Here is a 13,234-nt window from a genome sequence, read left to right as displayed (position 1 = left end):
AATGGGAGAGAAGGTAGAGTAGAAGAGGCAAGCGTGAATGACCAGGACGTGGCAATGATTAGTAAGGAGGAAGTCAGAAAGAAACTGATCAGATTGATAAATGGAAAGATAGTTGGTCCCAATGACATACCAGTGGAGGTATGGAAACAATTTGGTGAGGTGGCTGTGGAGTTTTTGACCAACTTATTCAATAGAATCCTAGCAGGAGAGAAGATGCCAGAAGAATGGAGAAAATGTGTGCTAGTCCCCATTTTTAAGAACAAAGGAGATGTTCAGAACTGTGGAAACTATAGAGGAATAGTTGATGAAGTTGATGAGCCACACAATGAAGTTATGGGAAAGTGGAGGCTAGACTCAGGACAAAAGTAAGTATCTGCGAGCAACAGTATGGTTTCATGCCTAAAAGAGTACCACAGATGCATTATTTGCTTTGAGGATGCTCGTGGAAAAGTACAGAGAAGGTCAGAAGGAGCTCCATTGAGTTTTTGCAGACCTAGAGGAAGCCGATGACAGAGTACCAAGAGAGGAACCGTGGTACTACTGCATGTGGAAGTCTTGTGTGGCGGAGAAATACTGTATGTTAGAATAGTACAAGACACGTATGGGGGCAGCAGAACAACAGTGAGATGTGCCGTAGGTGTGTCAGAAGAATTTAAGGTGGAGGAGGGACTGCTTCAGGGATCCGCACTGAGCCCCTTCCTGTTTGCTGTGGTAATGGATAGGCTGACAGACGAGGTTAGACTGGAATCCCCTTGGACCATGATCTTCACAGATGATATTGTGATCTGCAGGGAAAGCAGGGAACAAGCGGAGGAACAATTAGAAAGATGGAGCTACGCATTGGAAAGAAGAGGAATGAAGATTAGCGGAAGTAAAACGAAATATATGTGCGTGAATGAGAGGGGTGACGGAGGAGGAAGAGTGAAGCTCCAGGGAAAAGAGATCGCGAGGGTGGATGACTTCAAATACTTGGGGTCAACAATACAGAGCAATGGTGAGTGTGGTAAGGAAGTGAAGAAACGGGTACAAGTGGGACGGAACAGTTGGCAAAAGGTGTCTGGTCTTCTATGTAACAGAAGTGTCTGCTGGAATGCAAACTTTAGAAAACAGTGATAAGGCCGGCCATGATGTACGTATTAGAGACGGTGGCTCTGAAGAAACAACGGGAAGCAGAACTGGAGGTAGCTGAACTGAAGATGCTGAGGTTCTCGCTTGGTGTGAACAGGTTGGATAGTATTAGAAATGAGCTCATTCGAGCGGCAGCCAAAGTAGGGTGTTTTGGAGACAAGGTTAGAGAGAGCAGACTTCGATGGTTTGGACAAGTTCAGAGTCGAGAGAGTGACTATATTGGTAGAACGGTGGTGAGGATGGAGCTGCCAGGAAAAAGAGCGAGAGAAAGACCAAAGAAAAGGTTGATGGATGTTGTGAGGGAGGACATGAGGACAGTGGGTGATAAAGATAGGCTTAGATGGAAAAGGTTGACACGCTGTGGCGACCCCTAACGGGACAAGCCGAAAAAAAAAGAAGCAGCTTAAAATGCTGGTTATCGACCAACACCAATCAGATCAAATCGGTGTAAGGTCTATTACAAATTCAAGTATGAACATATTGATGTTTCACAGATTTATGCATCAATAATAGGTACACATGATTTAAGACCAGATTTTTGTGCATATGGACTCTTAGTTAATCAGGCCCTTTGAGAATCTCCCGATTCTTCTGATGATTAAGATTTAATATAATGTTCGTTGACTCACACTAGCAATATTAGCATACTCAAGAATGGCGACCAGTCCGGGGTGCAGTCTGCCTTTCACCCGGAGTTATCTGGAATAGTCACCAGCACTCCCACACCCCTTGTGAGGATAATTGCTAATGGAAAAATGGATGGATAGATGGATGGATGGATGGATGGATGGATGGATGGATGGATGGATGGATGGAAAACGTGGTAATGAACCATTAGGATCTTGTTTCTTTTTAAATATACTGTAGTTTGGAATTCTTTACAAGTTTGTTACAATACTATTACTCATAGTATTAACAACTTATATTTGAAAGGATACATAGATGTTTGGTTTCTTCATTGAAGCCACCATGATTACAAAATTGTGTGTGTGTGTTTTTGTGGGTCCATGTACATTAGAAGCTACACCAGAAAAATCAGGGGAGTTTGTGGTGTTGCTGGCAGACTGGAATTTGATGGAGCTGCCTTTGGAGGCATTGCCAGTCCTTGAAGGAGGCAGACTAAACTCTGTATCACGAGATTTCTCCCTCCAGCTTCTCTGCAGTCGTATACCAAGAGAAGAGCCAGTAAAAGGTATGAAAGACTCAAATGTTTACACATGCCTCTCCAATTGCCAAATAAAAAACAACACTACGATAAATTATTTAACAAGACATTTCACCTAATGTGATCTATAACCTGCACAACTCAATTGAGAACAAAAACACATATTTGAGGGGGGAGTAAAAATACACAAAAAAGATTAGAAACAGCTTTATTGGCCAAGTGTGTAAAATTACACACAGAATTTTTCTCCAGCAGTTGCTGCTGTCCTAGTACAACATCCAGAACAAAGAACAATAAAGTGACTACTATGAACAACAAACATTTCTGTTTAGAGAGACTATAAATAGTCACAGATGTGCAAGATGTAAAGTCTTGAACAGGTAAGAGATAAGAGTGTTCAACGTTCCACCCACATTGTGTTAAGCTTGTACAGAGTGCCTTTACCCGCTTACGGTTCCCATATAGACCAGTGCAATGACCATTGTGTAAAGGGAGCAGTTTAAAGTGTCATGGCCCTGCCGGTCCCTGTCCTGGCCATACCGGTCCCCCGATTAGGCACACACCTACCCGTCACGGACGCCCAGCGGACCGTGTGCACGCCACTTTCCCGACCCGAGCGGTTCTCCGGCGAGACGGGTAATATTAAACCCTTCCCCGCCCAATGTGATCTCCATTTTGAATTGCAGCCTTCCCCACTGACCGCTCCCGGATAGCCTTCATGATATCCCACCTGACGGGGAGAGCAGATGCCTGGGCCACAGACGAATGGAGCCGCGGTTCCGATACCTGCTGCACCGAGACCTCCTTTGTGTGTGCAATGACGCAGGTGTTTCAATACGTGTCCCTGGAACGTTAGGCAGCGGCTGCTTGGATGTCTACCTCTACCGAGTCGTGCATTTGGGTCCAACCCCATGTTCTGGTCATGACAAAAGTGGTGAATCGTGTGACAGTCTAAAAAATATATTACTAATACCAATACTGATTGGATCAGCAAGATGTGAGGGTTTGTTCCAACAATGGCACAAGGCAGAAAATGGGAGGTTCGCTGATCAAGAATTTAATTACTTAATTGCCAGAGGGAAAAAAAACTGTTCAATGCCTGATAGTTTTGACTTGCAATGATCGGTAGCACTTTCCCGACGAAAGGAGCTGGAAGAGCTTGTGGCCAGGATGCATAGGGTCAGAAAGGATCCTGCTCACTCTGGACCTAGTTTGAGTTGCGTGCAAGTCTTCAATAGTGGGTAGAGTGGTGCCAACAACACGTTCAGCGGTTTGATTGTTCAATGCAGTCAGAGTTTGTCCTTTTTTGTGGCAGCCCCAAAAAACATGATGGAGGTACACAGTACTGATTGGATGACCGCTATGTTGAACTGTCTCAGCAGCTTTTGTGACAGGCCATGCTTCCTCAGAAGCCGCAAGAAGTATACCCTTTGCTGAGCTTTTTTTTGAGGATGAAGTTAATGTTCGTCTCCCACTTCACGTCCTCTAAAAGCTGTAATTCCCAAGAACTTGAAGGTCTAGGCAGTTGACACCAGACAGACACAAGATAATGTCCTTAAAGTACCACTGACATCCCTATACACATTGTAAAATAGATATTGTTATGAAAATTACATGTAATATTATTCACATCAATGTCAATGTAGGTGGCAGCATGGACAAGACTTTAATTGAATTGGAGGGAATTATGAATAGATACCAGTTTTAGTAATTTCAAGCTTCTGCTGGAAAAAAATGTCAGAAAAAAACTAGAACATCTGAACTGAGTAACAGTTAATGGTGGCAGGTGTGTGCTGAGTAGCATTTAAGATTAATTGGAATGTTATTGGTTAATTTTGGACACTGCCACATTGCCAGTTAAGGGTGCGCACACTTGTGCAGAAAAATGTTCTGTTATTTTTGCTTCCACTCTGCCCCAAAAATCTATTACGTTGTATGGGTTAATATTTACATTATTATTAGGTAATGTTTAATACTTTTATTCAAACATGTTGTTGGGTGAAAAAAATGTAACTAGTGTGCAAATTCTATTCAACCACAGATATTGACAAAACTTGATGATGATCAACGAGCCCATTAATATTACAAATAATTCAAGCTGTTTTCAATGCTGTTTGTTTGAAAAACGTGAGCAGCAGCAGACTTGTAGAAAGAAATGAAAGAAGTGCCAATGATTTTGCAGATATTCTTAAAACTGAGATGTTGCATGATATAGATGACAAACAAGCATTTGTTCATTCTGCTTCCTGTTCGTAGCAGTGGAAAAGGACCCCAAAGGAGCTAAAGGCATGAAGGGGAAAACCGATCAAAGCCAAGTCATCAAAGCGGTGAGAAAATTGATCTGGGACTGTTGATAGTGACTATTATATTTACCTGATGTTGGCATTGGTAATTAGTGTATCTTCTCGCGCCAGGCAGTATTTATCATTCCGTTCCCAAATACATTTTTGATAAATACTGCCTTTCTCACACTCTGAACTTCTGTCTCTCACCTCTTGTTTACCATCTTGCCACATACAGGGTGAATGTATTTTAGTTGAAAATCTTACACAAACTTAATGTCCTCAAGTTGTGGCTGTCTTACTAAAAGTGATGGAATAGTGTTATCAGATAATAAGTGGCTATTGCATCATCCAATGGAACCATTTCAATCCATGCATCCTTTATCCACAGATAAAATGGGTAATAGCAGTTAAATTTAGATATGTTGCATAAACCTTACACAAATTAATGGTCTTACATTTTTTGAAAGATTAATGTTGTAATTATTTAATGTTATTTGTAATATGTGTCTGTACAAACAACAGCTTCCCTCCATATACAGTTGAATAAACAAACTCCCCTGGCCACTTTTTGTGGGTTCAAGGCATCTTCACTATTTTCCAATGTACACAGACACCTGCCAGTCATGTTCTGCCCGAACACACCATCCCAGTGGATACACGGAACTTCAAATGCATTTTCAATGACAAAGATATTGTCAACACTTTCAGCAATTTTGGTGAGTAAAATTTCATTCCAAAGTAGGTATTTTTATTACATTACAGGAAACAGACACTAAGGGGGACAAATATGGTTACGCTGTAAAATGAAATCGACTTCATTGCCTTTACAGCAAAAAAGGTTTGACACTGTCAAAGACGTGTTCATTTCTCCATGGTATGTTTGTCCTATGGTTGTAGACTACAGTAGGCTATGCCATAGTATTCCATTCTTTAAAATTAGTTTACTATGTAAATGAGGTATCAAGGCAATCTTAAACTGGACATTAATAAAGTTTTTCTCATGCTCTTGTATTAGATCCTTTTAGATCAAATAATGTTTGTTAATGTTATAATGTTTTGGGCCTGTTAGTACATTACAAAACACAGTTGCAATATCGCAGTTTTTTATTTTTTGGTTAAAATTTATTTAATTTCTCTAGATTGCTGCAATTAAAAAACATGCTGTAACAATAGTCCATTGTCCATTCTTCACAGTGTACTCCTTCATCACCCTCTTCTAACATTCAATCTCTAAGTGACTTTTTTTGTCCTCCTTTTTGAATCTTTACAGCCTTGAATTGACATCAACTGTCCATTATTTAACTTTTAGAACTGCTTACTGAATTAAAATTGTTTTTCAAATCTTTTCCAGAAGGGACTAGTCTTGTTGAGAGCATGAAGATGAACTGGGGAGTCTACGGCCAGCACTTCAACCATCTGTTGGCTGGCTTTCTGGACATCAAACAAACACCCAGGTGTGTCCTGCACATTTTTTACTTTTGTATACTTTGTGACAAAGGAGTTGATGTACATGTCATAGTGAAATAATCCTAATCCCATCTCCTAATTTATTAAAAGTTTGAGTCAGATAGAGAAGGTGCTGTGCCAATGCAGTGGATTCATGTACCTAGGAACTGAACGCTTCTTGTCTCCAATCCCACCTGCCAAACTAGCAGCCCTAAATCTGTCAGGTAAAGTTTGTTCCTTAACACTGTACGATAGGCATTTATTATTAATGTACTTGGGCGTATTGTGCTGAAAAATATTCCTTCCAACTACGGTCAAGTTATTGGGGCAGCATTTTAAAGCATGTTTCATGTTGAAACAGCTATGGATTTATTGTTAGTTAGTTTTATTTTTATTTTTTACAATAATCCTTACTGAAATTAAATTAAAACTAATGCACAATGAATTCAAAATGTCTCAGTGGACAAAAGGTATTTTTTTTATTAAACCTGTGACATACGGTGATATTTATTTTTCTTTTCGCTTGTCCCTTTAGGGGTCACCATAGCACATCATCTTTTACCATGTTAGCCTATCTCCTGTATCTTCCACCCAACTGCCCATATGTCTTCCCTAACAACATCCCTCAACCTTCTCTTTGGTCTTTCTCTCGCTCTTTTGCCTGGCAGCTCCATCCTCAGCACCCATTTACCAATATACTCACTCTCTCGCCTCTGGACATGTCCAAATCATCAAAGTCTGCTCTCTTGAACCTTGTCTCCAAAACATCCTACTTTGGCTGTCCCTTTGATGAGCTCATTTCTAATCTTATCCAACCTGCTCACTCCAAGTGAGAATCTCATCTTCATTTCTGCCACCTCTTGTTCTGCTTCCGGTAGTCTCTACAGTGCCACCGTCTCTCGCCCGAACATCATGGCCGGCCTCACCACTGTTTTATAAACTTTGCAATTCATTCTAGCAGAGACTCTTCTGTCACATAACACACCAGACACCCTCCGCCAGCTGTTCCAACCTTCTTGGACCCGTTTCTTCACTTCCTTACCACACTCACCATTGCTCTGGATTGCTGACCCTAAATATTTGAAGTCCTCCACCCTCGCTATCTCTTCTCCCTGTCGCCTCACTCTTCCCCCTCCACATTTCTCATTCACGCACATGTATTCTGTTTTACTTCGGCTAATCTTCATTCCTCTCCTTACCAACTGTTCCAACCTGCTGGGACCCGTTTCTTCACTTTCTTACCACACTCGACAGTGCTCTGGATGGTTGACTCCAAGTACTATATTTGAAGTCATCCACCCTTGGTATCTCTTCTTCCTGTAGCCCAAGCATTTGACCTCAACCCCTCGCATTCATGCACATAATTCTGTCTTACTTTGGCGAATCCTCATTCATCTAATTTCCAGTGAATGCCTCCACCCTTCTAACTGGTCGTCCCCCTGTTGTCTCTGCCGATCACAATTTCAACAACATGGCCCAAGGGGACTCCAGTCAAACCTCATCTACTCATCCCACTATCCATGACCACTGCAAACTGAAAGGAGGCTCAGAGCTGATCCCTGCTACAGTCCCACCTCCACCTTAAATTCTTCTGTCACACTTACTGCACACTTTGCTGTTCAAGTGCCCTCATACATGTCCTGTACTATTCTAGCATACTTTTCTGTCACTCCACTACCGCATGCAGTACCACAGTTCCTCTTTTGGTACTCTGTCATGGGCTTTCTCTAGATCTACAAAGACCCAATGTAGCTCCTTCTGAGCTTCTTTGTAATTTTTTTATTAGCATCCCCAAGCCAAATAAAGCATGTGTGGTATTCTTTCTTTTCATGAAACAGTAATTTTGCTTGCAAATATTTACTTCTGTCCTGAATCTAGCCTCCCCTACTCTTTCCCATAACTTAATTGTGTGCCTCATCAAATTTATTCCTCCATAATTCCCACAGCCCTGCACATCACCTATGTTCTAAAAAAAAAAATGGGAATTAGCTTTCCCACTAGCTTTCCTCAATTCTTCAGATATCTTCTGACCCAGTAGTGTTCTCTTGAACAAGTTGGTGAAAAAAACTCCACAGCCACCGCTCCAAAATAATTCCACACTCTTCGTTCTCTCATTTTTTTCATGCATCGACCTCAAAGTATTCTTTCCATCTATTTAGCGCACTTCTGGCACCAGTGAACACATTTCCATCTCTATCCTTTATTCCTCCTACATCCCAAAAATAGCATTAATTGGAGATTAAATTGTCCCTAGGTCTGATTGTGAGTGCGACTGTTAACTGTCTCTATGTGCTCTGCGATTGGCTGGCAACCAGTTCAGGGTGTAGATGGATGGATGTGTGAATTACTATATTTTCAAAATTTTGTCTCGCCTACCTACACCTCTTCTCATGACACTTTTGTGTTAAGAAGTGTAACTTATTTGTTACCATGGAGGCAGTGATCAGTAATTTACAATGCATTGTCACCGGACCCAAAAAAATAAAACAAAATGGCCTCCGCAGTCTGGCAGCTGGGGAGCATAATAAAATAGCCTGTCCTAATCAGCTCTTTAACGTGAGTGTACCGGGAATTTCTGACACTGGATTTTTTTTTCCCAATATCCTCCTTCCATGAGAAAAGTATACTAGTCAGATGACATGTCAGTGTCAAGTTTCCCATACGTATGGCCTGCTGAGAGACGTGTGCCACCGATGAGCCGAGCGTTTTTGTCCCAATTCTCCTTCTTCCTTACAAAGCATTTCAAACCGAAATGACCGTAAGTGAAAACAAACACGTCTTATTCCTTGATGACACTACATGATTTTAGCACCGATATTGGCACAACTTGCCATAGCGGGCGATTTCCCAGATCCGGTCCATGTAGTGTGAGGTATCAACGACAACTGTCCGGCAGTAAACCTTGACGGTCACCAACGTAATTCCTTTTGTGCTGGCCATTGTCAAAATACTTGATCGTCGTTGTCCACAATTATTTACACAACAAACTAATATTTACCGAAGCCTTAGAGTATGAGTGGACAGAACCGCCTATATTTGCTGACAAATGTTAGTGATAACACTAATATTTTGTTGCCTGGTTATCGTATTACAGTATGCGAACATACAGTGCCCTAAGTCCACCTTGAAAGGACAGCACAAAACATCTTCACCTGAGCAAACACTGTCCAGTTATCCTTCCTTTTTGTGTTCTTTTTTTTCCCCAACATTGCTGCAGCAAGCCATTGTTTCAACGTGTTGTTTGACAACAACTTGTTGTCACCACAAAAAAACTATACCAATTGTTTTGACTATAAATCTGTTGATAAACTATTGTGTGAATTTTCTTTTTGTTTATAGGAATATTCGATGAATTCATAGACTTAGAATCCATTCCATGAATAGCCTGGAAACCTAACAATTTGCTTGTTAGGCTGCCCAGATGCAGCATACCTGCTAATATGATCCAGCCTCTATGGCATATTTTTAATTTGTTTTTCATGCTTATATTTTGTTTAGCTGATTCAATCCCTTTATTTTTGTTTCTCTCTTTTCTGTGACACATAATCCCAAAATGAATATGCTTTTAAAATGTAGATGACATATGGCAAACAGTCATTCTTGATGATTTTCTGTCCTTTTCAGAATGCCACATAGCTCTTCTCTTTGACCTGGTCCAGAGTACCAATGTGTTGCACTCATCGAACCTTAACATACACAAAAGGTAGAATTAGTCTTTCTTTATTAAAACGTTTCCATTCAGCTCTTTATTCTTGACATTTTGTATCCCTTTGAATGTGTGTCCAATCACATCACACATTTCTCTTTGTTGTTGTAAAATTGGATGCATGCATCATATTTCCCTCCCAAGCCTGACCTTGCTACTGTATTCCTCCAGGGCAGGACAACGCACCCTTGAGAAGCCCTCAGAGGTTGCTCTACTGTTGAGCTTGAATGGTGTCAACTGTATTGTCCTCAACCAGTGGCATAGTAGCCTTCAACAGAACTCAGAATATATGACTAACTTTTTGGACAGTATGTTCAAAACAGTCCGTCATTCAAGCATGATTTGATATTCCAAGCTAATTGCATGATTTGCTTCTCTTGAACCTTGGGAAATGAGAATAGACTCTGTGTTGTAGATTTTCTGAGCAGCAGACAGACCTCCGGGCAGATCGTTCATTTCCTCAGGCAAGATGAGGAGGCCATGGGATCAAATGGTGGAGTACATTCTTTTTTTTCCACCTCACTTTTCAAATAGTTTTGCATTTCTGCATGTACAATTATACAATAGTGTTTTTTAAGGTCATCTTGTAAAAAATATTGTCACCTCTTCTCATTTTTTTTCCATTATTGATTTTTTTTATCACTGCAGATGACAGTTCTATCTCTGATTTGGAAGAAGATATTCAGCACAAACCTGATTTGACACCATCAGCCTTCAACTGTGTTCTTTACGGACTCCCTATCATGATTGGTGGATAAAGCAATTGAATTAACTCGTATTTTGTTGTGGATAAGTTGGATGACTTCAAGCACTCAGTCATTGCATTTCCAAATACATACAGTACTAATAATGTGATACCAACTTATCTTTTATTAGAATGCTTTTTTCTGAACTAAATTGGCTTGCAGCTCTTGATCCTCTCTACCAATGTGCTATATGTCCTACACAATTTGTCTGACAGGAAGCGTTTCAGGTTGGCCATGCTCCCTGCAGAGTTGCTTACGAGTTGAAATTCTAAAGTTCTTTTGCACCTTTCTTATACAGTGTTCATGGCATTTACTGTTTCACGTAGAAGACCTAACATCAAAACATGCTGTGGGCTATGCATTACCGTAATTTCTGGACTATAAGCCGCACCTGATTATAAGCTTCACCCAGTACTTTTTGAAAGAAAAAGCCATTTAATACATAAATAAAGCACATCTGTCTATAATCCGCATGTGCCCACATTGAAACATGAGATATTTACAAAGAAAGATGGGACACAGAAAGAGTTTTAAGTTTTAATAATAGACATTAGCTTTTCTTTCCAAACAGTGCCTGTGACGCAGCACTAACATGGAAGCAATACGGTAGTAACACCGCACTAACAGGGCTGGGTAAAAAAACATACTGGTAAAAGTCACTCAGACGGAACAGTAACACAGCAGCAATACTGCTATTATTACCTCTGATAGCTTTTTTCGTCTTTACATTGCTCCAGTTCTTCCTGTTGCCGATTCAAGCGTCTTAGCATTGATTCATTTATGCCAAGTATACGTGCAGCAGCTCTGTTTCCTTCTTCCTTCTTCCTTCTTCCTTTCTTTCTTCTTTGAAAGCTGCGTCATATACATTTCTTATTGCATTTTCCATGAAGAGGGTCTGTTCATGCAAATTTTATTCACGCACAAAGCGCGAAGTTACATTTAACTTGCGTCTTACTTGACACATATATTCCACCTGTATATATAATATATATATTCCACATACATTCTACATTCCACTCTTGCCTTTTCTGCTTTAGTGTCCCTGGTGGCCGTTAGAAAAAATGCATAAATTAACCGCATCGTTGCATAAACAGCAGGGTTGAAAGCATGTGACAAAAGTTGCATCTTATAGTCCGGAAATTACGGTAGTTTAGAAGCGAATTACACTTCCAAATGGGTTTGTTGCCTTTGACCATTAAAAAATGCACAGATTCATCTGTACGCTTCAAGAGGTAAGCCTAAAATCTTTATACAACTTGTGTCAAAGTATTTTATGCTGTAGATCTGTTTTATTATGTCACTCATCGTGTAGAATGTTAGTGTAGTAGGGTTTTCTGGCTATCTGGGTTCAGCTCGTACTCAGTGATGATGTGATGTGATGATGTCAATGGTTGTCTCATTGTAAGCTCTATGTTTGACTGCCGGCCACTCCATGATGTAGTGTTCCTTCCACCCAAGTCGCCTGGGATAGTCTTCATCTCCCAGCAACTGTTAAAAGGATGAGTGGTATAAAAAATGGATAGCTGCTTTATTGTACAGTATAACTTGAATTTTACTCGATGCTGTGTTTCACATCAGGAAAATTAGAAAACATTTTTAATTGGTCTAAAATGGAACAGTGAAACAGCGATAGGTAGAGAAGATATTAATTCAAACTCTCTTTTAATACGTTCCAAGCCTTCAGGTTTCAAAACACCGAGTTGACATTAGTCTTGTTTGTTTTGGCCAGTTATATCCAGAGGATGTAGTGAAACATCAGCTATGACCTTTGCGTGCACTTCATGTATGCATGTGGGTCAGTACAAAAGCACTCAGTATGCATACCTATTGTACTGGAGGGTCACAAGAGAGAAAATAAGTGTTGAAATTAAATTAATTTTACTTCGCTGGTCCAGAGTGCACACTGCATCTATCCCACTTAGGCACGCACAGAATAGCCTTTTTCATTCTTTTGCTTTGAATGTGCATCAAAGTTATTCTTTTGCATTGTCTGCAATCTTTTTTCGTACACTTTAGAGCATGAGTGTGAAACTCATTCCAGCTCACACAGAGAAAAATCTTTTACCAAGAGGGCCGGACCGGTAATTCATGGCCTTTATATACCAAGTTGTATAATGTACTTTATAACTAAAAAAACAAAACTTCATGTTTGTTTCTTTGTTTCATTACAGTCCAAAATAATACGGGCACATCATCACTATTAATCATAAAACATTTACTCCCAAGTGAAAGAAGAGCGTATACTGTCATAATACTGCGTAATAAATTAGTTGTGTGCTAGAAACTGTTTTTTCAAGTTATTCAGGTAAACACAAGGTCCTGCATCCATTCTGCGGAATGAAATTCTAACCCTGCTTTGCCCTTTTCTATGAACTGTCCAATTTCTTCTCGTAAATCAAAGAAACGCCTCAGCACAGCACCTTGTCTTAACCACCTTCCCTCAGTGTGGTATGGCAGACATCATCTTTCTCTCTGAGAAGGCTTGTCAAACTTGATGGTGATTCATGCTTTTGGATCAGATGAAATTGACGTTTGATGACCACCTTCATGACATGATGCATTTTTAATGGCTTTCAACACTAATCCCCCTGGTGCAAAATACAATGAAAATTCAAAAAATCACATCCTGTATTTGTAGATTACACCCTCTCTCGTAACTTTGTCACAACACCCGCTTTTTTCATGATCACTGAGGACGTACCATCTGTAGCCAGGCTGACTGTGGGACCAGTCCACTCAGACCCTGTCCATCGCTACG

At 40.4% G+C, this 13,234-nt stretch overlaps 1 protein-coding gene across 5 annotated transcripts in view; it reads left to right on the top strand.

The window, feature by feature from the left end:
* The window catches only part of LOC133510003 (cilia- and flagella-associated protein 46), a 100,571-nt gene extending 87,949 nt beyond the window's left edge, over window positions 1-12,622 (top strand). For all 5 annotated transcript variants that reach the window (XM_061837640.1, XM_061837641.1, XM_061837639.1 and 2 more), the window contains 9 exons: window positions 2,147-2,320; window positions 4,550-4,620; window positions 5,189-5,294; window positions 5,930-6,032; window positions 6,136-6,248; window positions 9,649-9,727; window positions 9,902-10,038; window positions 10,146-10,223; window positions 10,379-12,622. In XM_061837640.1, coding sequence (XP_061693624.1) covers window positions 2,147-2,320; window positions 4,550-4,620; window positions 5,189-5,294; window positions 5,930-6,032; window positions 6,136-6,248; window positions 9,649-9,727; window positions 9,902-10,038; window positions 10,146-10,223; window positions 10,379-10,488 — 971 coding nt within the window. In that variant the 3' untranslated portion in view covers window positions 10,489-12,622. The remainder of the gene's footprint in view (window positions 1-2,146; window positions 2,321-4,549; window positions 4,621-5,188; window positions 5,295-5,929; window positions 6,033-6,135; window positions 6,249-9,648; window positions 9,728-9,901; window positions 10,039-10,145; window positions 10,224-10,378) is intronic.
* The last annotated feature ends 612 nt before the right edge of the window (window positions 12,623-13,234 follow it).

This window comes from Syngnathoides biaculeatus, chromosome 12 (genome assembly GCF_019802595.1).
Source record: "Syngnathoides biaculeatus isolate LvHL_M chromosome 12, ASM1980259v1, whole genome shotgun sequence".
Taxonomy (NCBI): Eukaryota; Metazoa; Chordata; class Actinopteri; order Syngnathiformes; family Syngnathidae; genus Syngnathoides; species Syngnathoides biaculeatus.
Note: the sequence above shows the minus strand (reverse complement) of the source record. Positions and strands in the feature narration are given on the sequence as shown.